Source organism: Giraffa tippelskirchi, chromosome 6, assembly GCF_054371585.1.
Source record: "Giraffa tippelskirchi isolate mGirTip1 chromosome 6, T2T-mGirTip1v1.2.pri, whole genome shotgun sequence".
NCBI lineage: Eukaryota > Metazoa > Chordata > Mammalia > Artiodactyla > Giraffidae > Giraffa > Giraffa tippelskirchi.
The window spans coordinates 36,605,232-36,629,953 of NC_137280.1; the positions used below are offsets into that span (position 1 = coordinate 36,605,232).

A 24,722-nucleotide genomic window follows, 5' to 3' on the forward strand; every position below is an offset into this window, starting at 1 on the left:
TTACACATTGAACATAAGTATATAAAAAAAAAACAGTCCACAAGACTAAGTTCCAGTCCTATAAGTTAACAGTTTTGAAAGACAAACACTTAAATAATTACAACACAAGATAGTGCTGATAATTGACGATAAAATACATAAAGACAGTAACTTATTAAATATGGGGGCTAGGAAGTCACATTTAGCAGCCAGCAGCCTATGTGGCTTGAGCAATGGTTGAGATGTGTGTATAAAGTTTGGAAGTTAGGCTGTGATCAGATCTTGGAAGGCCTTGCATGGCAACCTGAGGAATGTGAACCTGACTTTCTAGGACTAGGTAGTAAGGAGCCATTGATGACTTTTTAAACTCCGTAACAGTAGAATTGGGCTTCCCAGGTTGCGCTAGTGGTAAAGAACCTGCCTGCCAATGTAGGAGACATAAGAGATGCAGGTTCAATACCTGGGTCTGGAAGAACCCCTGGAGGAGGGCATGGCAATCCACTCCAGTATTCTTGCCTGGAGAATCCCCATAGACAGAGGAGCCTGGTGGGCTACAGTCCTTGGGTTGCAAATATTTGGACATGACTGAAGCGACTTAGCATGCACAACAGTAGAATTAGGTCTGGGATTTAGAAAGGTAACTCATACGGCTCATAAAATAAATTTGAATTGAGAAGCATTCAGAAAGATGAGTTATTTTGGAACTCAGAGTTTACATATGACTGATGTTCTCTGAAATTTTGGTAATGTGTCATAAGTGTAATTGTCATTCTTCAGTCAGTAAATTTTGATTACATGAAGACACAATGGAAAACTTAAAGACTAGTTAAATGTAGCTCTTGCACTGGAAACAAGTAAACAAAAAGTAGTAAATACCAAGTGGATGGAGTTCTGAGATGAAAATTTCCAAAAGGAGCAGTGGGACTGAAATGGCTCCCAGCAGCTGGAGAGAAAAAGAGGAGACTATAAATTGCTTGATTTATGAGGGTGAAATTCTATTAAAATTTAAACATATACATGATGACTCTGCATGTATAGAACTTAGAAGTGAATCACCAGTAACTGTGTTTTTTCAAATTTTTATTTATCCATGAAGCTTTTTTTTTTTCAAGTGAATCCTACATAAAACTCCAATGAGGCCCTGAGTCTTGACTATTATGCATCATCTCATGCTTATTTCCGAGTGGTCCTCAAGTCATCCTGTGGAACCCTAGGAATACATGGAATATGGTGTGTGAAAACCACTGCTCAGGTTCAACAAACTCATATTACAGATGAGGAAATTCACGAAGTTATCTTATGTCAGCATAGTGCTGTATTAATAGGTCCACTGGTCTGAAATGAAAATGTTTGGGTCAGAGTCCCAGCTTTGCCACTTTGACTTTGAGACTTGGACAAGTCAGTTGACTGCTGTTTTGCCTCACTTTTCTATTATAATTCATAAGATTAGAAATTTGGCTTATATAATCTCTGTAAGTTTATTACTGCTGGAAAATTATTTAAGGCCAATAGTGGAAATACTAAGATGTAGTTATCCACATCTCAGTTCCAGTGTTCTTTCCATGGTGCTGAAGTAGGACTGCAATCTACTGAGAAGACAGAGAATGGATGCCCTGTATGAAACTTTTATATTTGTCTCATAATAACACTTCCTACATATTCAGAGTGGATATGCACAGTTTCTTGATCCATGGCACCGCACCAACTATAGATGAATATGCTGCCAGGCTTCAGTAACTATTACATATTTCTACTTGACATGAACACTGATATTTACGGAAATCGGCCAACTGCTGAATCATACCATTCCTGGAACACTGTTTCTTATCCCCAAGCTTACAAAGCCACAACCTAATTAATACAACTGAATAAAACATCAAGTTATGTATCTAAGTTGTGTTTTAACAACAGAAAGGCATCCCATAAATAGAACATATATATTCACTTCCAGAAAAGGCATACAATGCATAGACAATTTTATACAAGATAAAGAATGGGTTTAAAACTAAGATTTATTCATTACCCTTTTGTGGTAACCTCCTTTGTTCTGTATACATAACACTATAAGTGTTTTTAATGAATTCTGCTGGCTGATTGGCTTTTAAATTTTTTTATTGAAGTATAGTTGATTTACAGTGTTGTATTAAGTTTCTGGTGTGTGGCAAAGTGATTCCATTATACATATATGTGTACATGCATGCATGCATGTGTGTTCAGTCATGTTTGACTCTAACTTTTCTGCATGAAAAGTATATTGAGGGTAGTTTTATGATATTATTTTGACACTCTGTATTCGATAATATAGTTTTCAATATTGTTTTTGGACTGGTGGGTTTTGCTTTTATTCCTGGACCATTCTCTACAGAATGACTGTCAATATTGTTAAAACATTTAACTTTGTATTTCTGCTTTTATGTACTATGCTAGTCACTCAGTCGTGTCCAAATATTTGCAACCCCATGGACTATAGCCCACCAGGCTCCTCTGTCCGTGGGGTTTCCCAGGAAAGAATATTGGAGTGTGTTGCCATTTCCTTCTTCAGGAGATCTTCCAGACCCAGGGATTGAACCCGAGTGTCCTGCATTGCAGGCAGATTCTCTATTGTCTGAGCCACCACGGAAGCTCTTGGAGACATACAAAAAGAAACATTATTTCATGAATGTAAGTTAAATAAGAAGCAAAGTGATGATAAATTTCATCAGAATTGCTTTACTTTGGCTACTTGTGGTCTTAGGAAGGACTGGAATGAACATAATTATATTTTGGTAACCTCAGAGCTTTGATTAACTTTTGGTTGTTAATTAGTAGCACTATATATTCACCTTAGAATTTTAGCATAAAATTTAGTAGAAAACACTTTAGCTATTAAATTCCTGTATTAAATATCTTCCCTTTCTTGAATATCAGAGCTTAATTAGTTATAACAAAGAATAAACACTAAAGCCAACAACATACCGAAATGACAAAACAAATGAAAAGGAGCATAAAATAGTAATAAATATCTGTATTATTTTAATCTCTGAACTTTAATTGTATAAAAAGTATGTTATATGAGAGACACACCTGAAACAAAACATAGAGAGTTTTTAAAAATTCCTAATATAAAATGTAGAAACTGATCATTAAAAGACAACTTAAGAAAATGGCTAAGATGAGGCTGTTCATAGAAAAGGAGATGCAAATTGCCAATTAACATAAAATGATGCTCATCCTCTAGTAGTCATGGAGATGCAAATATAAGCTATAATGAGGCACAAATTTTCACATATCAGGATTGGTAAAATTGTTAAAGGCTTATGACATCTGGTGCTGGCAAAGATGTGACAAAATGGACACATTTGCTGGTGGAAGTGTGAATCATTTTTACTGAACATAATGATTTTTAAATGGATATACCATTCCCTTCAGCAAGTCTCAATTACGGAAACTAATTCTATAAAAATGCAAAAATTCATATAAAAGGAGATAATATATACATGGGCTTCCTTGGTGGCTTAGCGGGAAAGAAATCTTCCTGCCAATGCAGGAGATGCAGGTTCGATCGCGCTGGGTGGCGAAGATCCCCTGGAGAAGGAAATGGCAACCCATTCCAGTATTCTTGCCTGGAAAATCCCATGGACAGAGGAGCCTGGCAGGCTGCAGTGCATGGGGTCGCAAAAGAGTTGGACACAACTTAGCAACTAAATAACAACAACAATATACACATACAAAGATGTCTACTGTAGCATTGTTGGAATAAATATTGACTTTTTTCATCAATGAGAGAAGTGCTGAATAAACCTCAGAATACACTTAATGTAGATTATGCAGTTCTTTAAAAAAGATATTTAACTTAGAATGATGATCATAAAGATCATAATATAAAGTGAAAATAATACATAACAGATTGAAGAGTAGTATATATTTTATGATCCTGTATTTTAAATGGTAGAGGAACATGCTTTCATAAACCCTATATATCATTTATATGTGTGAATTTTGAATGCACATTACACATATGCATTTTTTTTTTTTGAGCAAGAAGCATTGAAACATATACATTATCATACGTAAAATTAGATAGCCAGTGGAAACTGGCTGTATGACACAGGGGGCTCAAATCCAGTGCCTTGTGATAACTTTAGATGAGTGGGATGAGGCAGGAGGTGGAAGAGAGGTTCAGGAGTGAGGGGACATACATATACCTATTGCCTGTTCATGTTGATATATGGCAGAAAACAGCATAATATTGTAAAACAATTATCCTCCAATTAAAAGTAATTAAAAAATATTCTTATCAAACTGCTAATATGAATCACCTTGGGGAGCTGATTCTAGTAGGGGCAGTGGAGAAAAATTGGAAAGATTTTCATTATACATTTTAGTATTGTTTGAATAATGACATGTAAGCAATATAGATGACATAAAAATATTTTTATGTTCAAAATAATTTAAAAAGTCAACAGATGGGAAAGCTGTATCACACAAACCAAAATCAAAATGCCATAATACAAGTAGGGTGAGAAAATACTTTATTGCCCAAACTGGAAGATTTTTAACAATGCCAAGGGGAGCTAACCAAACAAACTGCCATCCTGGTATAAAGCAGAATGATCCCATAAAACTGGGAATTCAATCTTGGGAATGTAATCTACAGCATAGTGACTATAGTTATTAATACTGTATATATATTTTGAAAATTGCTAACAGAGTAAACCTCAAGAGTTCTCATCATAGGAGAAAACATTTTAACTCTATGTAGTGATGGATGTTAAACTTACTGAACTAGACTTATAGTGGTGATCGTTTTGCAGTATACACAAATATCTAATTATTGAATGCTTAAAACCTAATGTTATATGTCAGCTATGACTCAGTTTTTATGTCTGCGGTTTAATAGAGCTAAAGCAGGAATCTATGGTTTCAGTGTATACTGGGCCACTTGATGGGACCCTAGGTGGCAAGATAACGTTACACTCCTGTCTTGGTATTCACCTTGTCTGGCTAAAATAACCTCTGGCTGGAATGCTATTAAATGATATTTTAAAACATTTAAATTCTTAAGAAATCAGGCACTGTGCATGCAAGACTAATCACAGATGCAGCCATTAAATGACAGCATGTTAATTTTCTGTTGGTGCCCCACTTGTATATGTAAACAAGTCCCTATAAAAAGTTTATTTTTCCAATTTTGTTTTCAAAGAGAAGTGTTTGTGCATGTGTTTGTAATATATAAAAAATATATTATGGTATGGATATAGATAGTGCTGCTATCATGTATATTATATATTTTATATATATTTTATATTATATACTACATATATATAATATATACTTTATCACATACCTATTCATATATATGGATATGAGTAGTGCTACTGTAATTATCATAATCAGGGGAAGTATACATATGTATGTATATGTATGTATGTGTTTTGAAGTTTTAATTTTAGTGAAGTACAGATTATCAGTGATATCCTTCAAGAATCATGCCTTTAGAATTTTATGTAAAAAGTCAAAGCTCTACCCAAGATCACCTAGATTTTCCCCTATGTTATCTTCTAAGCTTTATTGTTATGTATTTTAGATTTAGGACTGTGATCCATTTTGAGTTATTCTGTGAAGAGTATAAAGTCTGTATAAATTGTTTTGCATGTGGATATCCAGTTCCAGCACTGTTGAAGGGACTTTGTTCCATTGTATTTTCTTTACTCCTTTATCAAAGATCAGTTGATTGATTTTGTGGGTTTATTTTGGGCTCTCTGTTGTGTTGCAAATAGATCTATTTGTCTATTCTTTTGCCACTGTCACACAATCTTGATTGCTACAGTTTTTCAGTCCGTTTTTTGCCATAGTTTTTGAGTCAGTTCTATGACTTTTCTCTTTCCAAATTGAGTTGGCTATTCTAGATCTTTTGCCTCTTCATGTAAGTTTTAGAATCAGTTTGTTGATATTCACATAATAACTTGCTGAGATTGAGTTTATGATAAATCCATCGGTCAAGTTGGGATAACAAACATTTTGACAAGGTTGAGTTCTAACCCATGACAAGGTTCCAACCCATGAACATGGACTATCTTTCCATTTATTTAAGTCTCCTTCGATCTTTCACCAGAGTTGTGTAGTTTTCTTCATAAAGATCTTGTATATATTTTGTTAGATTTATACCTAAGTACTGTAAACACTGTTGTGTTTTTAGTTTCAAATTACATTTGTTCATCGCTGTTATGGAGGAAAACTATTAATTTTTGTCTAACTTTGTATACTGCAACCTCACATAATCACTTATTGGTTCCAGGAGGGTTTTTTTTTTTTCTGTTGATTCTTTAGGATTGTCTATGTAAATTATGTCATATAGTAAAAAGGACAGTTATATTTCATCCTTCCTAATTTGTAAGTCTTTTATTTCCTTTTTGTTATCAAATCATCTAAGATTTTTGATATACAGTTGATAAGTAATGATGAGAGGGACATCTTTTCCTTGTTCCTAATTATAGGAAAGTTCTCAGTTTCTCACCATTAAGTATTATATTAGCAACAGGATTTTGTAGATGCTTTTTTATCACGTTAGGGAAGTTTCCCCCTAGTCCTCGCTTACTGACAGGTGTTTATAAATGAATGGGTGTTGAGTTTTTCAATTGATTTTTCCTGCTATTTATAATTTGATCATTTTTATTTTTTACCCTGTTAAGGGGATGGGTTACATTCATTGATTTTTTGACTGTTGAACCAGTCTTGCATGTATGGGTAAATATCACTTGTATGGGTAAATACACTTATGGTGTATAATTATTTTATACATTGTTAAATTCAATTTCCTATATTTTTCTGAGGATTTTTGTGTCTATTTTCATAAGATATATTGATGTGTGATTTTCTATTTTTGTCTTATCTTCACTTGATTTTGGTATTAGGGCAGGCCTGGTCTCATAGAACAAAATAAGAAGTATTCACTCTGCTTCTGTCTTCTGGAAGATATTATAGAGAATAGCTATGATTTCCTCCTTAAATGTTTGATAGAAATAATCAGCAAACCCATCTGGGCCTGGTGCTTTAGTTTTGTAAAGTTATTGATGGTTGAATTGCTTCCTTACTGTTGTTCTGTCACTCAGCTGTGTCCAATTCTTCGTGACCGCATGGACTGCAGCACACCAGGCTCCCCTGTTCTTCACTTTCTCCCGGAGTTTGCGCAAACTCATGTCCATTCAGTCAACTATGCCATCCAACCATCTCATCCTCTGCTGGCCCATTCTCCTATTGCCCTCAATCTTTCCCAACATCAGGGTCTTTTCCAATGAGTCGGCTTTTTGCACGAGGGGGCCAAAATATTGGAGCTTCAGCCTCAGCATCAGTCTTTCCAATTAATAATCAGGGTTGATTTCCTTTAGGATTTGATCTCCTTGGGGCTCAAGGGACTCCCAAGTCTTCTCTAGAACCATAGTTCAAAAACATCAGTTCTTCAGTGCTCAGCCTTCTTTATGGGCCAATTCTCACATCCATACAAGACGACTGGAAAAACTATATATGGACCTTTGTCAGCAAGGTGATATCTGCTTTTTAATATGTTGTCTAGGTTTGTCATAGCTTTTCTTCAAGAAGTATCTTTTAATTTAATGGCTGAAGTCACCATCTCTAGTGATTTTGGAGCCCAAGAAAATAGTCTGTCAGTTTCCACTTTTCTCCCATCTATTTGCCATGAAGGATGGGACCAGATGCCAGGATCTTCACTTTTTGAATATTTAGTTTCAAGCCAGCTTTAAAGTGGGGAGATGGGGAGCATTTTATAGTCTGTCAATTAAGTCTCAGTCTTCTGATGTGTCTGTGCTCCTGGGCTGTAAACTTTACTAGTGCTTCTTAGTGCCCGCCAACTTAGGTGAGAAAGCATGTGGAGCAAGGGCTGACAGTGGGTATTTCTCTTACCCAGATAGGTTAGACTCTGATAAAATCACAGCAGGTTAGGTTCTGTTTTTCTAATTTCATTTTGCTTTTTTTATGGGCATAGATTTGGTACAAGACAACTTACTTGACCTCTTGGTTGGCATTGTACATTATGGACCACCACCTTCTTAAAACTATCTATTCCCCAGTTATTCCAGCTTTTTGGCTTCTCTATGTATGCTCTTGGATCCCTGAATGTCAACTGAATCTATTTACAAATCGAACATTTTATTCACACCATCTCTCTGGGAATGTGAAGTCAAGTGAGCCTTAGAAAGCATCACTACAAACAAAGCTAGTGGAGGTGATGGAATTCCAGTTGAGCTATTTCAAATCCTGAAAGATGATGCTGTGAAAGTGCTGCACTCAATATGCCAGTAAATCTGGAAAACTCAGCAGTGGCCACAAGACTGGAAAAGGTCAGTTTTCATTCCAATCTCGAAGTAAGGCAATGCCAAAGAATGCTCAAACTACCGCACAATTGCACTCATCTCACACGCTAGTTAAGTAAGGCTCAAAATTCTCCAAGCCAGGCTTCAGCAATACGTGAACCGTGAACTTCCAGATGTTCAAGCTGGTTTTAGAAAAGGCAGAGGAACCAGAGATCAAATTGCCAACATCTGCTGGGTCATTGACAAAGCAAGAGAGTTCCAGAAAAACATCTATTTCTGCTTTATTGACTATGCCAAAGCCTTTGATTGTGTGGATCACAATAAACTGCGGAAAATTCTTAAAGAGATGGGAATACCAGACCATCTGACCTGTCTCTTGAGAAACCTGTATGCAGGTCAGGAAGCAACAGTTAGAACTGGACATGGAACAACAAACTGGTTCCAAGTAGGAAAAGGAGTACGTCAAGGCTGTATATTGACACCATGCTTATTTAACTTATATGCAGAGTACATCATGAGAAACGCTGGGCTGGAAGAAACACAAGCTGAAGTCAAGATTGCTGGGAGAAATATCAATAACTTCAGATATGCAGATGACACCACCCTTATGGCGGAAAGCGAAGAACTAAAGAGCCTCTTGATGAAAGTGAAAGAGGAGAGTGAAAAAGTTGGCTTAAAGCTCAATGTTCAGAAAACTAAGATCATGGCATCTGGTCCCATCACTTCATGGGAAATAGATGGGGAAACAGTGGAAACAGTGTCAGACTTTATTTTGGGGGGCTCCAAAATCACTGCTGATGGTGACTGCAGCCATGAAATTAAAAGACGCTTACTCCTTGGAAGGAAGGTTATGACCAACCTAGACAGCATATTGAAAAGCAGAGACATTACTTTGTTGACAAAGATCCGTCTAGTCAAGGCTATGGTGTTTTCAGTGGTCATGTATGGATGTGAGAGTTGGACGGTGAAGAAAGCTGAGCGCCGAAGAATTGATGCTTTTGAACTGTGGTATTGGAGAAGACTCTTGAGTCCCTTGGACTGCAAGGAGATCCAACCAGTCCATCCTAAAGGAGATCAGTCCTGGTGTTCATTGGATGGGTTGAGGTTGAAGCTGAAACTCCAATTCTTTGGCCATCTCATGCGAAGAGTTGACTCATTGGAAAAGACCCTAATGCCGGGAAGGATTGGGGGCAGGAGGAGACGGGGATGACAGAGGATGAGATGGCTGGATGGCATCACCGACTCGATTGACATGGATTTGGGTAGACTCCAGGAGTTGGTGATGGACAGGGAGGCCTGGCGTGCTGCGATTCATGGGGTTGCAAAGAGTCGGACACGACTGAGCGACTGAACTGAACTGATTGAATTGATGTTTGTCTTTAATACCAGAAGGTAAATTTCTTGAAGGAAGAAACCATCTGTAATCTTGATCACAGTTCTATCCCCAGTTATTATAAGGCACATGGTAGATGTTCAACAAGTAGTTGATTGAAGAATAAATGAATGACTTTTCATTTAAGCTAGGAATTAGCTACCAATTTTTACTATAATCGGATAAGCTACCTGACTAACGGTAAAATCTGTAACATTTGAAATAGGATTCCAAGAACAATATAGACCTTTTCAAATTTCATACAGATTACAAATTTCACTAAAAAGAAGTGTCACTTTTCAAAGTGTCCTCCAAATGAATCTTTTTATGTCATAAGATTTTGGGCCATGAGTGGGTTGTAATAGTGATAATCAGAAATGGAAGAATATTTCTGTAGGGACCAAGTTCATTTTCAAAGAGTAGTAAGCCATGAGACTAAATCTTTCTTTTCTATGTCAAAACCCCAATCCTTAATCCCAGATCTACAAAATAGAAGAAGAATAGAAAGGAGGGAGCCATCAGTTATGTAGCTGCCGATGAGAATCATTTATAAGCTGTAAATAGACAGTAGTTCACTTAGAGCACATGTGACTATGAGTGTCCAATTGGAACAGGCATATCAAAGACATGTTGGCAAAAACCACACAAAAGTGAATCTTGAAAAAAAAAAATCAAAGAAAATATATAAAAGAAAAAGTGAAATAGAAATCAATTTTTTAAGTAGTTAGTGTTTCTGAGGAAGCGACTGCTATGAATGCAATAGAAAAATTTCAAAGATAGAAGGAAACTATGCTGCAATGAAAGAAGATATAATACTACAAATGGAAAGGACATTAGGTATTTTAGGAACAACATTGATAACATAATGTTTTTACTGGAGAATATTGAGTTCATAGTCAATGTGATCTTGGATTGTCTCTTATTATTTTTCATATTCATAATAAACATGAATATTCAAATATGTCAAGATCCCTTTAATAAACTACTACTGATAAAGTAATTCTGCTATTTTCTAAATCAAAAGATGGATGTATAAGCTTCTTTCCAACTCTATAATTCTATAAATCTTAGTCTGAACCATCTTTCTCATAGGGCGTAAATGAAAATAATTGCAGAAAGCAACTGTAGTTGTTACTCATTTATGTTTATGTTAAATTTTTATTCATAAAATGCAAAGTAAACTATTCAGTTATAATTGTGACTTCTATAGGAATCAGCCTTTTATGTCAACCTTTTAAGTAACAGTTTTCTCTATTGCTGAAAACATTTGAAAAACAAACCACCTGGTACAACATTACCTTTCTGTATCTGCCAAAAATGAGTCTTGTTTAATACCCGGAGCAGTGGCTTAACCAATATGGCTTTTCAAATATTCATGTCTCATGCAATTTATTAAAATGTTCTAAAAAATAGGTACTATTCCATACTATAATTTTTGGTAAATTGAAAAATGTCATACAGATTAGTAGCATATTTGTTAATCCTTTTTGGTTTTTTTTTTGGAGGCATTGCATGGCAAAAACAAGGGCTTTCTCAGGTGGTTCAGTGGTAAAGAATCCACCTGCCAATGCAGGAGATGCAGGTTCAATCCCTAGTTCAGAAGATCCCCTGGAGAAGGAGATGGCAACCCACTCCAGTATTCTTGCCTGGGAAATCCTATGGATAGAAGACCCTGGCAGGCTATAATCCATGGGGTCACAAAAGAGTTGGACATGACTTAGCCACTAAACAACAACAACATGGCAAAAACAAAATGCATGTCTCATCAGAGAGAAATGTATGAATGATTTATTGTCCTTCTTGAGGTTAAATGTAAGTCAATAGGAAAATGAGAGAACACGAGAGAACATTAATTCTCCACTATCTTTTCAGGAATGTGTATTAATATAATGGCAACACGAGGATAGTTATAGAAAAATATATCTATTTGCACCTGAGATATCTGCAGTATGACTAGGATGGTTGGTGCTAACAAATCTTGTTTATATAAGCATACTTTTACAAACATAAGAAATGATGTACAAGTGTCAAAGGATGCAGCATCTGCCCTTTATATCAAATGGCACAAGAAAATGCAACTTTTTCTTTTATCTTTGTTTTCCCATTAAGCTTGGCAGAGAACCTTGCACACTGACCTGTAGGAAGTGCTGAATGGTTAAATGAATGATTACATGTTCAGGCTGTATAATTCTTACAGGTAAAACAGATAATATATACATTTAAAGTCAGGATAAACCCAGAGACTATTTATGCTTTTCACAGGTGAGAAGACTAATGCATATTTTTCTGAGAGGCAGACGAAGATTAGAGCCCATGATTAAATCCTGCCATTACCCCACTTTTTGTCTGTTTCTTGATGACAACACATAGGCTAAGATTGCTTGATAGAAGCTTTGATATCATGGAATTGCTAGTTTGCTGGACAGAGCTAGTCCAATCCTGTGCATAAAGAGTCCTTAGGAAATTCTAATATGTCAACTGTATTCTCGATTTCCCACCTTTGAAAGATAAGAAATTCCTTACATAAGAAAATTTCTTAGATAAGAAAAATGAGAATGTGCCAGTCTGCCTTCCCACTCCTACATGACAATACACACATTAAATCTCACTTTTTCACAGCAAAGTTCTACCTCAAACATCCCCAACCGGTTTGTTTAAAATGCTATAGAATGAATTTCAACTTTACTGTCAAGTAAATCATTCTTAATTCCCTTTGTCGCTGTTTGACCGTGTCAGGAAACTGGACCAAATAACTGCTTAAATGAATCTCAACTTCATGATTTCAAAATTTATAGTGTTTCCTGTATAGTGAAAGACCGTTCGACCCCATGGACTGCAGCCTGCAGGCTCCCCTGTCCATGGAATTCTCCAGGCAAGAATACTGGAGTGGGTTGCCATTCGCTTCTCCCATATAGTACAACTCCTATATAGTACAACTACTAAAATAGATACTTTCATTACCCCCTCCCAAGAGCCAGTTTCTCTCATTTCTTGAATTAAAGTATGGAGTCTAGGGAAGCTCTTTTTAAGGGTTTGTATATATACTTGTTTATTCTTCAATTATAGAAAACTATTCTTCCTGCCTAGTCAGCTGAGCCAGGCTGTTTTCCTAAAAATGCACATATAAATACCAAATATTATAACATTGTTATTTTTATAATTACAACATACTAGAAAGGTCCCCAGTTTAACCATATTATTTTATATTATTTATTACAGGACAACATGATAAACTTTGATAGCAATTGCCTGAATAACGAACCTAACTTTTTTAAAAAACATTCATGTGATGATAATAAGGTAATGATAATTATTTGGAGTTTTTATGTCATTTGAGCTTGATATCATAGAAGTTTATATTTCCTGTATCTGTTTATTATACTGATTATTAATGACATAGTTTTTTGGTTCTAACCTGACCATTCCCATTGATATATTGTGATATTGTGGTCTTTTATACTTTTATTTTACAAATTGCCCAATGCTTACTTGATAAATATTCCTTTCAATTTTAGCATTTCATTTTTCACCTTGAAAACAGTAGAACTGCTGAATTCAAAGATACACATCTCAGTTCTGAAACATTTATTCAGGAAAATGCTTGTCAGAATAATTGCTTGCATATACAGACATAATTAATGGGCATAATTTAGTTGTAGGCATTTTTAAATTTTTTCTTTCAATATTTTATCTTCAAATCATTACCTCCTCTATTTGGTGTAATGTTACAATTTACAGAATTTTGAATAAAAGTTTGTGTCATCTCTTTCTGCAGAAACTAGTGTGTTATTCAAGTCTTTTTGAAACTCACAATAACTGAGTGAACCTCATGGCATTTGAGTGTATCCATAAATTCCTTAAAAAAATTCCTTACATTAAGTATTTGAAACACTTGTTTTAGGCAAATTGGCCTTTATTATTGCCAGTTATTCAGCCATAGCTCCAAAGGGGCAAAAATAATAATAATAAAAATCACACATACCTTTTATTACTGCTGCTTTCAGAAGCGCTCTCCTTTAGTTATCTTGTTTAAAACTGAATAAACTTGTTATGTGCTCACTCATAAGTGATAAGATCATACATAACAAAGAAAAGAGAGTTTAAAAAGTCACATAATCATTAAACTGAGTTCTAGGCACTTTAGGCTGTCACCTGGGAGCTAAACAGTTTCAGTTTAGTTGCTCATCAGTCATGTGATTAACTGGAATAGAAGAAAAGTGGGGTGGAGGTGGGGCATTATTTGGCAATACAGTTCTGGCTTTAGGCTCTTTAGAAATGCTTATTACTTCTTAATATTTTATTTGAACCACAGCCCTTCTGATGTTTTTTCTATAATAGGAAGCTTCGTTTTTGAATCGTGCTGCTCGAAAGTTGAAGCAATTCCTTAAAATGAATATCAGTGACGATTTCAAGCTTCACCTATCAACGGTTTCACAGGGCACATTAACACTGCTGAACTGCACCAGCAAGGTAAGCTGAGGACTGTTTACTTTGAACCAAAATATAAACTCCTCCCGTGATAGGATACTATTATTCTCTGATGATCCTATGCTAATCAATGTTAATCATCTCTGCATTAGCAGAGAAATCTAAGTGCTTATAAGAAAACCAAAAAGCATTTACTCAATTCTAGAAGAGGAAAATTTCAACTTGTAAAGTACCTATTCCTCTCTTGGCTAGGGCAATGAAATCATTTCTAAAAGGGGACTAAAAATAAAAAAGGGCAACACTGTAAATCAACTATACTTCAATTAAAAAAAGAAAACAAATAAATGAAAGAAAATAATAAATAGTATTGCCATGGGCTCCCCTCATAGTTCAGTTGGTAAAGAATCTGCCTTCAATGCAGGAGACCGCGGTTTGATTACTGGGCTGGAAAGATCCATTGGAGAAGGGATAGGCTACCCACTCTAGTATTCTGGCCTGGAGAATTCCATGGACTGCATAGTTCATGGGGTCGCAAAGAGGCGGACACAACTGAGCGGCTTTCACTTCACATTGAAATAGTAACTTTCAAGGAGGCTAGGGTGATAAGTTGGATGAGGATGGTAAATTTTTATTTCTAAAATATCTTAATAATTTTAATCCATTTATGTACACATTTGTAAGAACTCATAACCTACAAAAATTAATCAAATATTTAACAAATATCTTTTTATATAAAATTTGAATGTATTTATGTCCAACAATTTTCAGTTTTTTTGCCTCAATAATTTTGATAAGTATGGGGCTAATTTTTTCTACTTCTCTACTAGCAGTTATGAAATGTAAGCAATAAAACAAAATTTGGAAGACATTATCTTGGGACTAGACAACAATTTCTTCACCTGCAAAGTGGAGAAAAATATAGTATCTACATTATAGGATGTTGAAAAGGTTAAGTGTTAAATGATATTATTCATATAGCATGCATGCATGCTAGCTCAGTCATGTCCAACTCTTTGCAACTCCATGCACTGTTGCCTGCCAGGCTCCTCTATCCATGAGATTATCCCATCAAGAACACTGGAGTGGGTTGCCATTTCCTCCTCTAATGGTTCTTCCTGTCCCAGGGATCAAACCCATGTCCCCTGCCTTGCAGGTAGATTCTTTACCACTGAGCCACCTGGGAAGCTTGCTTAGTACTAAAAAGTTTCAATAAATGTTTTATTATTATTATTATTACTATTACTCCCTCTTTAGGAATTTTACCAGCTGCCATATAAAGCCAAAATATTTCCTATAAATTAAAAAAAATTTTTTTAAACATTTTTATGATAGAAAAAGGATTGTTTAAAAAAATTTTAATACTAGTAGTTGCCCACAGAAGGTGAAATGGCAAGACTGTCCTTGAGCCCTACAGACAGTGATGAAAATACATGTTGGACCTTAATAAGTTAGACTATTTCATTTATTGTTATGGTTATTTACTTCATGCAAGCCAGCCTCCTTCTGGTGGTGGGTTTTTGCCAAGCTTATTTCCAATCTTGTCCCCTTACTCATGTTAATTTCTTATATAGAATTTCTGCTGTTCTGTTTTCTATACATCTGATCTCTCCTGTTCTATACATCCTTCAAGGCAAAGTTTAAGATTCATAAAGAGGTTCTATTTTGGCTCTTAATCCTTATTTATAATGATTTAAAGTACAGTCAGTGGGGGAAGGAGAGGGAAGGACTAATTAAGAAAGTAGCATTGACATATATATACTACCATGTGTAAAACTGGTAATTAGTGGAAAGCTTCGATACAACACAGGGAGCCCAAGCCTGGCACTCTGTGATGACCTAGAAGGGTGGGATGGGAAGGGGTAGGGAGGCTTCTGAGGAAGGGGATATATAATTATGACTGATTCACGTTGTTCGGCAGAAACTGATGCAACATTGTAAAGCAATTATTCTACACTTAAAAAACAAAAAAATAAAGAGGATGACATAAAAAAAAACAGTCCAGTCAGCCTGTCATATCCATTGCTTCTGCATTCTCTTATTCAACCAACTGTGGATCAAAATATTCAAAAAAATTTTTCAGAAACTTCCAAAAAGCAAAACTTAAATTTGTCAAGCCACATTAACAACTATTTATGCAGCATCTACATTGTGTTTACAACTACTTACACAGCATTTACATTGTATTAGGTATTATAAGTGATCTAGAGATGATTTAAAGTCTACAGGAGGATGTGCCTGGTTATATGCAAATTCAATGCTATTTTATATAAGGAACTTGAGCATCTGTCCTTGGATTTTGGTATCTACCCGGGTCCCAGAACGAATCCTCCTACAAATACAGGATTACTGTACTATCTTATACAGGGATAGAAAGTTCATTTCATGTTGCTTACAAATGCAATTGCTTAGTAATGCCTTATGTTGAGGATAAGCTTCAAGTCAGGGCTTAACTGAAAAGACTGCAGAGCAAACTAGCAATATCACCCTTGGAGTAGGAAGGGTTAAAGGTCATAGGTATGCTGTATATTTGCAATTCTTTTTCTCACGTGTTGAACTTTGCATGGATCACCATGTTCCAAAATCAACTAATTTTAGAGAGAGAAAATACACAAAAATTTAAATCTTGATAGTAAAATGGTTACAAGATTAACTGATACAATCCACCTTTTTCTTGTAATGAGAAGACAAGATGTTAAAGATGGTCAACTACATTGAATTTTCTTCATTAGTCAGGCATGCTACAAGCTTTTTACTGTTGTGTATTTCACCTTGCTTCTGATGGGTAAAGTTTAATAAAATTTATGGTTAGGATTTAACAACTTAGTGCAATATTATTTTCATGTTGATTGAAGTTCTAGTTTTGTCTCTATTAGTATACCCTTCTGTATTTGTTTTTCAGACCTCACAGCAATTAACACAGTGCTGGACACATCTGCAAAATTATGAGTCTAGGTTATTTGGAAGACTAACCTAACCTTTCTTGTTTCTCCATTTTTCCTGATATTTGATAATATTTCTAAATGAAATTAGTATTCTGCCCTACTAATAATATATAATTTAGATTCTCAAATAGATTAGATGAGCTGAAGGTAATATGAAATTTAGCAATTATAATAATAGAAGTAATAAAGGATTAATAATCAATATAATAAATACGACTTTGTTTTTAAGGGTAAAGGAAGAAAACCACCTTCCCTGGGTGAAGCCCAACCCACTAAGAATTTGGTAAGAGTTATTGCCAAATTTGGTAACAGTTATTACACCCTCCAGATGTTTGCCTTCAACAGCTTGAAATAACTCCAGCATCCTGGTAAAGATCAGCCCTTTTGAGGAAACAACGAAGTATAAGTCCTCATACACGACAAGCTCTCAAAATAAACGGATCAGATGGGCTGGAAGGCCAGGCCTTTCCCCAAAGCGGCGCTCTGTAACCTTTGGGTGGTGGGCTGGAGCTGACTTTCGTGTGCTCCCTGGAGCCACTGTGCACCTCTCTTCTCAACTCCGTGTTCTATGATGTCACTTTAGTAGTTTGGTACTGTCTACAGGCCTGACGGGCTTCTCAGGTGACATCAGTGGTAAAGAGCCTGCCTGCCAATGCAGAAGACATAAGAGACGGGGGTTCGATCCCTGGGTCAGAAGATCCCCTGGAAGAGGGCATGGGAGCCCACTCTAGTATTCTTGCCTGAAGAATCCCATGGACAGAGGAGCCTGGCAGGCCACAGTCCCTGGGGTCGCAAGAGTCGTACACGACTGAGGGACTGAGCACATACGCACACAGGGGCTGGAGACCATGCAAATTGGCAGAGGCCAATATGAAGGCAGAGGGTGAAGGCAAACATCTTTTTTATCAGTTTTTTGCTCAACAATTTCTGAATGTTTCTCTTTGAATTGTTTCCTTTTATATGGTTGATTTTGAAAATAGTCATTATAATACTGGTAAAAGTAGAAGGGAGGTATCATTTAGAAACTGGATCTCTTTAAACTGCATTTTCAGAAACCACTATTTTAAAATTAAAGAAGCTAGGGAAAATGTCAGAGCATTTTTTTAAAAAAGAAAATTAAAACCTCAATAGGTAATAGGCAAAGGACATGACCAAACTATATAGAAGAAAATAAACTAGAAATCAAGATACAAAGAAAAAAAGGGACCTTAGTAAAGAAATACATATTAAAAATGAGGACCCTTTTTAAATCCATTTTACTTGTATAGATTATATATTAGTGTTGTTGTTTTGTTGCTAAGTCATGTCTGACTCTTTTGCAACCGTGTGGACTGTGGCCCGCCAGTCTCCTCTGTCCGTGGGATTTCCCAGGCAAGAATACTGGAGAGGGTTGCCATTTCCTTCTGCAGGGGATCTTCTTGACCCAGGAACTGAACTCATGTCTCCTGCATTGGTGGGCAGAATATTTCACTAAATGTGACAATGATATATTAACTAGAATGAGGCATGGAAAAATGAACACACCTGGTTCATGACAGTGATAGATTCTTTTTTCACATCTCCATTATTATGTTATTTGACCACTCTGTGTGAGTGTTAGTCATTCAGTCGTGTCTGACTCTTTGCGACTCCGTGGACTGTAGCCCCACCAGGCTCTCTGTCCATGGAAGTTTCCAGGCAAGGATACTGGAGTGGGTTGCCATTCCCTTCTCCAGGAGATCTTCCCAGCCCAGGAAAGGAGTATGGAAATCCCTTACTCCTCTTAGAGAAGCAGAGTGAGTATGCACACCCCGGGACTCAGGAAACCCTAGGTATTCTAACCTGAAGTGGAATAATTGAAATGAATACCTGAGTAGTATCAATATACCGAGTGCCTCTGGCTAAGGGAATTTAGAAAGAAAGTTTAGAAAAAGGAGATAACACCAGGGTTCCTGAAATTACAGACACAAAATCATGTTTATTTGTCTTTTTAATGAATCTTTAGTCTTGGTCTATGAAGAAAAGTCATGAAATGTTCATGTCTGTGTATTTCAAGTCTGCTAGTCACATAAACTTCAGTCTATACTTTTTAAAGATGTGTTGGCATATGACTTTTTTACTTTACTTCCTCACCCCCTCTCCCTCTCTGTTCTGTAAAAGAATCTGGCATCCAAACCCTGAGACATTAGTTAATTCTGAGACATCAATTCACTTCTCAGGCATTCAGAGTCCACATCTCCGGGACTCACAAAAATACAACTGAGGATACGCGCAGCTACTCTCTTCTATATCTATTACATCTAGGTGTCCCTTTCTCCACTTTCTGTAGGTTGTACAGGTAGCCGTTTGGAAGATTTTTGACAGAGTAGGAAAACTAGCTTATGAGGCAGCCATCTTCCATTCTCTAGTGAAGACTAGGGAATAAACTTAATCGGGTATATCCTTATTAATCATCTTTGCCAAAATAAACTGAATATTTTCAGTATTAATTTTCTTCCATAAAAATATTTTTTTCCATTGTAAAAAAGAACTCAGTTGAATAACATACAGATCTTTCTCACAAAAGTTTAAACAGTACTCTTATGTCCACTTATGTTGCATTGGTAAAAATGGTGGCCACCTGACATAGTTCTTTAATCCTAAATTTTAAATCGTAACAACCTTGTATATCCTACACATCAATGACCGCAGCTAGGAACCATAATTTAAAAAAAAATGTCATTCAACGTTCTCCTTTTTTAAAGATTCTTTTGATGTGGACTATTTTTTTAATTTGCTGCAATAATGCTTCTGCTTTATGTCTTGGTTTTTTTGGCCACAAGGCTTGTGGGATCTTAGGTCCCTAACCAGGGATCAAACGTGCACACCCTATGTTAGAAGGCAAAGTCTTAACTGCTGGGACTACCAGGGAAGTCCCAAGATTATTCTTTTTAATTACAAAATTTTTAGTATAATCTAGTATAGTGGAAGCGAAGATTGAATGTTTTACAATGTGCATTTTTATAAAAATGTGAACTTAAACACTTTTTTTAATATATTTCTTTAGGAAGAGAATAAATCTTTAAAGGAACAGAAAAAACAGAATGACTTGTGTTTCCTAAAGATACTACTACAAAAGATAAAAACTTGCTGGAATAAAATTTTGAGGGGCATTAAAGAACATTGAAAATAAGGAGTAGCAATATAAAACTTTGAGCTTTATTTGTATCCTCCAAGAATCTATCTGCTCATGTGATTTTCGAGGGCAGAATGCCTCCTGGAAGTTACTGAATGCATCCTGGTAAAAACAGATTACAGCAACTGAGAAATCCTGACTGTAGTACCAGAAGATGGACCTAAACAATGGAAACCAAATGCTGCAATCAACAAAACTATTTCACACGTATGAGGACATATATTAATTGGTATTGATTCTGACCAGTTTTTTTAAGACAATTCATGTAAGGTATTAGCTGCAATAATACTTTTTAAATGTGTTTAAAATTTTCAGAAGATATATAAATTCTGTGAAGTATATAAAGGTTATGAGGATTAAAAATTTACATTTCATTATTACCAAAATATATAGTTTTATGCCCATTATGCATCAGTATACTGCAATGAGACTGGAAATTGTTGTCGTCTGTGCCGGAAATGTTTCAGAGTTAACAGTGAGATGTGGATAAGGCCCATGAGAGTGAGTCATATAAAGAAGTAATAGCATAAAGGAGTCCAAGGTAATTGAAAGATATTAAGAGATGTAATTAAACATGAATGTATAACACAGTGCCTTTGATAAGTGATATTATAGATGGTTTAAAATTAAAATAAAGAATAGTTTCACAAAACAGAAAGTCACTTTTCTGCCCTAAGGATGCTAAACCTTAGCACTGGGTTACTTTTGTCATTTATGTTTAATAAAATTTGTCTACATGAGTTTGCAATTTGGGAAGTATATTTTTAAGAGAATAATATATGTTGGCCTTTTAATTAATGGAATGTGTATATTTAATTTTGACACAATATCTGTATATAAAAATATTTTCATACAGTATTACAATTGCTTACTTTGGATAACATTTCTCCTTTGATAATAAATGACCTATATATTAACACTGTCAGATTCATTTAATTAATCCCAATAGGATTTTTTTTTTCTGGTCATGCCATGTGGCTTATGGGATCTTAGTTCCCCCATGAGGGACTGAACCTGGGCCCCTGCAGTGGAAGTGCAGAGCCCGAACCACTGGGTCACCAAGGAAGTCCTCCAAAAGAATTTTTTAAGCCCAAGATTTTTAATACTGCACCACTCTTCGATTTTTCACTTCCATTGAAATATAATCTTTAATCTCTTAACTATCAAGAATGTACACCTACATGCTTCAAGATATTAAATACTCGTAACACAGAGCACTTAAACTCAGTAAACAATTTCAACAAAGTAAACAAAAAGAATAACCAATAAGGGCTCAGCCCTCTGTATGCTGTATGCTCAAATGTCACTTTCTCATGCCATCATCCCTCAAACCCTACTTAAAACTGCAACCCTCTTCCCCTCTCCAACCAGTCTCATTCTAACCACTTCTTCCCCACTTTTTCTCCATAACACTCATCACATTCTAATGTAAAATATATTGATTCATCTTCTTTATTGCCAATCTTCATCCACTAGAATGTGAACTTCAAAAGGGCAGGGGCTTTTGACTGCTTGGTTCACTGTCCCTAGATCAGAGCCTGGCACATAAATAGAAGCTAAATATTTGAGGAATATATAACATGTACATATATCTAAAATTATATAAAAACTTCAGTGTCAGACATTTGTGGCAAAGATTTTACATACATTACTGATAATCCTCAAATCGGACCTGGCAGATGAATATAATTATATTAACTTAAAGTATATTTCTTAAAATTCAGTTTGTGATTATCTCACACCATGACTGGGATGAGGAAAGGTGTCTTAACTCAATGTATTGAAGATTTCCTGCTGTAGAACATGGTTTTAAGCACTTTTCTCATTAGTATTGGCATTGTAAAGGGGAAGCACAAAGTCATACTGAATTTTACTATTGAAAACATTTTGAGTTCAAATAACAGATCCCAGCCTACTTAGTTTAAGCAAAAAGGAATTTATTAAAAGTTACTGGATAATTCACAGAAACCTCTGGAAGAGCCAGCTAATCAAGTTAGGCAGTTGTTCAGCCAGAAACAATGCCCAAGTCATAATGAAAGACTACTTCAGTGGAGGACCTCAGCTAAAGAGCCACCATGGGGACATGTGACTTTAAAATTAAAAGTAAAACAACTTTAAATCATTTAGCATTTGGACTTAGATCGGAAGCTCTGGGCTCTAGGGCTGCTGTCACAGATACTGTGTATACAAACATAAAAAGTAAGAAGGAATCCCAGTTACCTTTGAAAAAGCATCATTCAACACTGATATTTTAATAACCCATTACCTTTAATCCATTTGATGTCATTTGACGTCTTCACATGAATCAGTGTGTTCTTCCTGCTTTTTCCCTTGGCATAGTCACTGGTTCAGAGTTAAAGAGTAACAAGTCGCATCTTGCAAAATGGGTGCCACTTCTTGACGCTGTCACAGTTCCCTTCAAAGCCCAGTGTCTCACCACCATCCTCAAGAGAAAACAGATGCATACTACAGTGTCTGCTTCCTCATATTATTTGTTTCAGAATCTCAGTCTGCTCCATAGTTCCAAGGTTACATATCTACTCTGTAGCTGCAAGAAAGAGTGGAAAACTAAATTCTGGCTAAGATTTTGAGGTAGTAGAATTCAGTAGAGAAAACTTATCAAACAGGGTTTTCAAAAGATGCTAGCCACAAACATGACAAATGACCCTTAGAGATAGTAAGAAAACTCAGATTTAAAATAGTTCAAGGCAATTTTTCACTACTAGATATGTTTTAAGCAGTCTTTAACTTCTAGTATTGCTCAAGGTTTAGTTAAATAAAGTATCTAAGGCAGTAAGTGATAAGCCCCTCCTCCCATAACAGCTTTCTGGTGATTGCATCAGTGACAAACAATCTTTCTAGTAACACCAGAGGGAGAGCCATAACACTTTATCTAAAACAAAGACCACGAGAATACAGTGCCTCACCAAGAATACAGAGCTGATCTAGAACACACATTGCTCATTCAAACGGTGCTTCACTTTTGTCTATAGTAAGAGATTGGAAAACAAACTTTTAGGCTTAAATTTTCAAACTGTAATAGTTAATTGAATAGCAAGTTTTTAAAGGGAAATCACCCTTGAAGAATTAGTGTTCAAAACGAAGAATTTCTGATGTTGCCTGTGTGGTCCATATGAGGTTTTTTTCCTTATTAGGACTCCTAAGATTGGGAAGATTAGTAAAAATGGAAATATATTATTAAAACTTTTTGGTTCTTAAAGTATTCTTCTTGACTAAAATAACAAGAGGGAGAAATAAGATTAACTTTGAGAAATCTTTAAAGTTTTACAGTATAATAAGTAAACATATATATATTTGCTTTTCAAAGATCAAAAGCAGAAAGAAAAAAAAAACCTCTAAAACATTTAGACCAAGTTTAATTCTTGTTTAGCTCTATAAATCAAAAATTCACTTGCATTTTTCAGATTTGTCAAAATTCTTCAAGTCATAGGTGGTAAAACAGTTGAGGAAGGGCTATACCAGAATATGAGTATTTAAGAAAATTATCTTATTAAAATTACACAGAGTTGACAGAAACTGCTTTTAACAAAAGTATCACAGAAACTAGCTTAAATATATTATTAATAATTACCATTAATATAGGGCTATCAACTATATTTGTGAATGTCAGAAAACAAATGAAGAGGAGGTAGTGATTTTCAATAAATTATCACATGTGAGTGATTTTGAAAAACATAAACCTCTTCATTTTTTAAAGGTTAAAAAGTATTAAAGTATTATATATTCATTTAAAAACTGGTAATACAAAAATATAAAGAATATGTAACATCATAACTATTTAAGAGTAGAAATAAATATAAAGAGGAATATAAATACTTTAAAAGCCTTTTTATCCATCTCATCTTCTATACAACTGGAATTGTATTTTACACACATTCACTATTGTAGGCTAGCTTTTTGTTCTAATAACAAAACATAACCTCACCATGCCATTAAAAATTATTTGAAAAATGCTTTATTAACTTACTAGATTAATTTTTATCACTACAAATAATAGTACTATTAAATGTGTTCTGCATAAATATTTTTCTTCAGATTACTTCTTCAAGAAGAAATACATTTTAGGAATAGAATTACTGGATTATGAGGCATGTGTATTTTAAAGGCTTTTAAAGTAAATTTAGCCAATTTCTTCAAAAAGTATCATAAATTTATATCTCCACCATCAATGGATAAGGGCATTCATCTTAATGTCCCAGGCAGTCTTCAAGTGTATTATAACTTAAGATTTTGAGACTGGTGATTCAAAGAATGAAAATCAGTATTTCATTGTGAAGTATACTCACCACTACTGGCAGCCTCCTATCCATAGTTGCGAATTCAAAACAGGAATAGAAATGGAGGCTTTTAGCAGGGAGAAGTGAAAAAAAAAAAAGGACAGTGAAAGTGAAGAGTTCTGTGAGATAAGATTGAACAGTTGCAATTAATAGTAACTTTTACTCAATAATGATTTGTCCTCAGTCCTCAGGACAATCCAAGTAGTTCACTTTTCACAGCTCTGACAGCGCCCATCTTAT

At 35.3% G+C, this 24,722-nt stretch overlaps 1 protein-coding gene and 1 long non-coding RNA gene across 6 annotated transcripts in view; one reads left to right on the forward strand and one right to left on the reverse strand.

Moving 5' to 3' along the window:
- Positions 1-20,932, forward strand: part of IL7 (interleukin 7) — a 52,281-nt gene extending 31,349 nt beyond the window's left edge. For 2 of the 5 annotated variants that reach the window (XM_081503769.1, XM_081503770.1), the window contains exons 3-6: positions 12,880-12,960; positions 13,999-14,130; positions 17,260-17,313; positions 20,056-20,932. In XM_081503769.1, the coding sequence (XP_081359895.1) occupies positions 12,880-12,960; positions 13,999-14,130; positions 17,260-17,313; positions 20,056-20,175 (387 nt within the window). In that variant the 3' untranslated portion in view covers positions 20,176-20,932. The remainder of the gene's footprint in view (positions 1-12,879; positions 12,961-13,998; positions 14,131-17,259; positions 17,314-20,055) is intronic. The other 3 variants (XM_081503771.1, XM_081503772.1, XM_081503773.1) reach the window with 3 other exon arrangements.
- Positions 51-23,241, reverse strand: LOC145511119 (uncharacterized). The gene is made up of 3 exons (XR_014057518.1): positions 23,112-23,241; positions 22,451-22,732; positions 51-922 (listed from the first exon to the last, which is right to left on the reverse strand). It is a non-coding gene; the product is annotated as an uncharacterized LOC145511119 (long non-coding RNA).
- Positions 23,242-24,722: the final 1,481 nt, after the last annotated feature.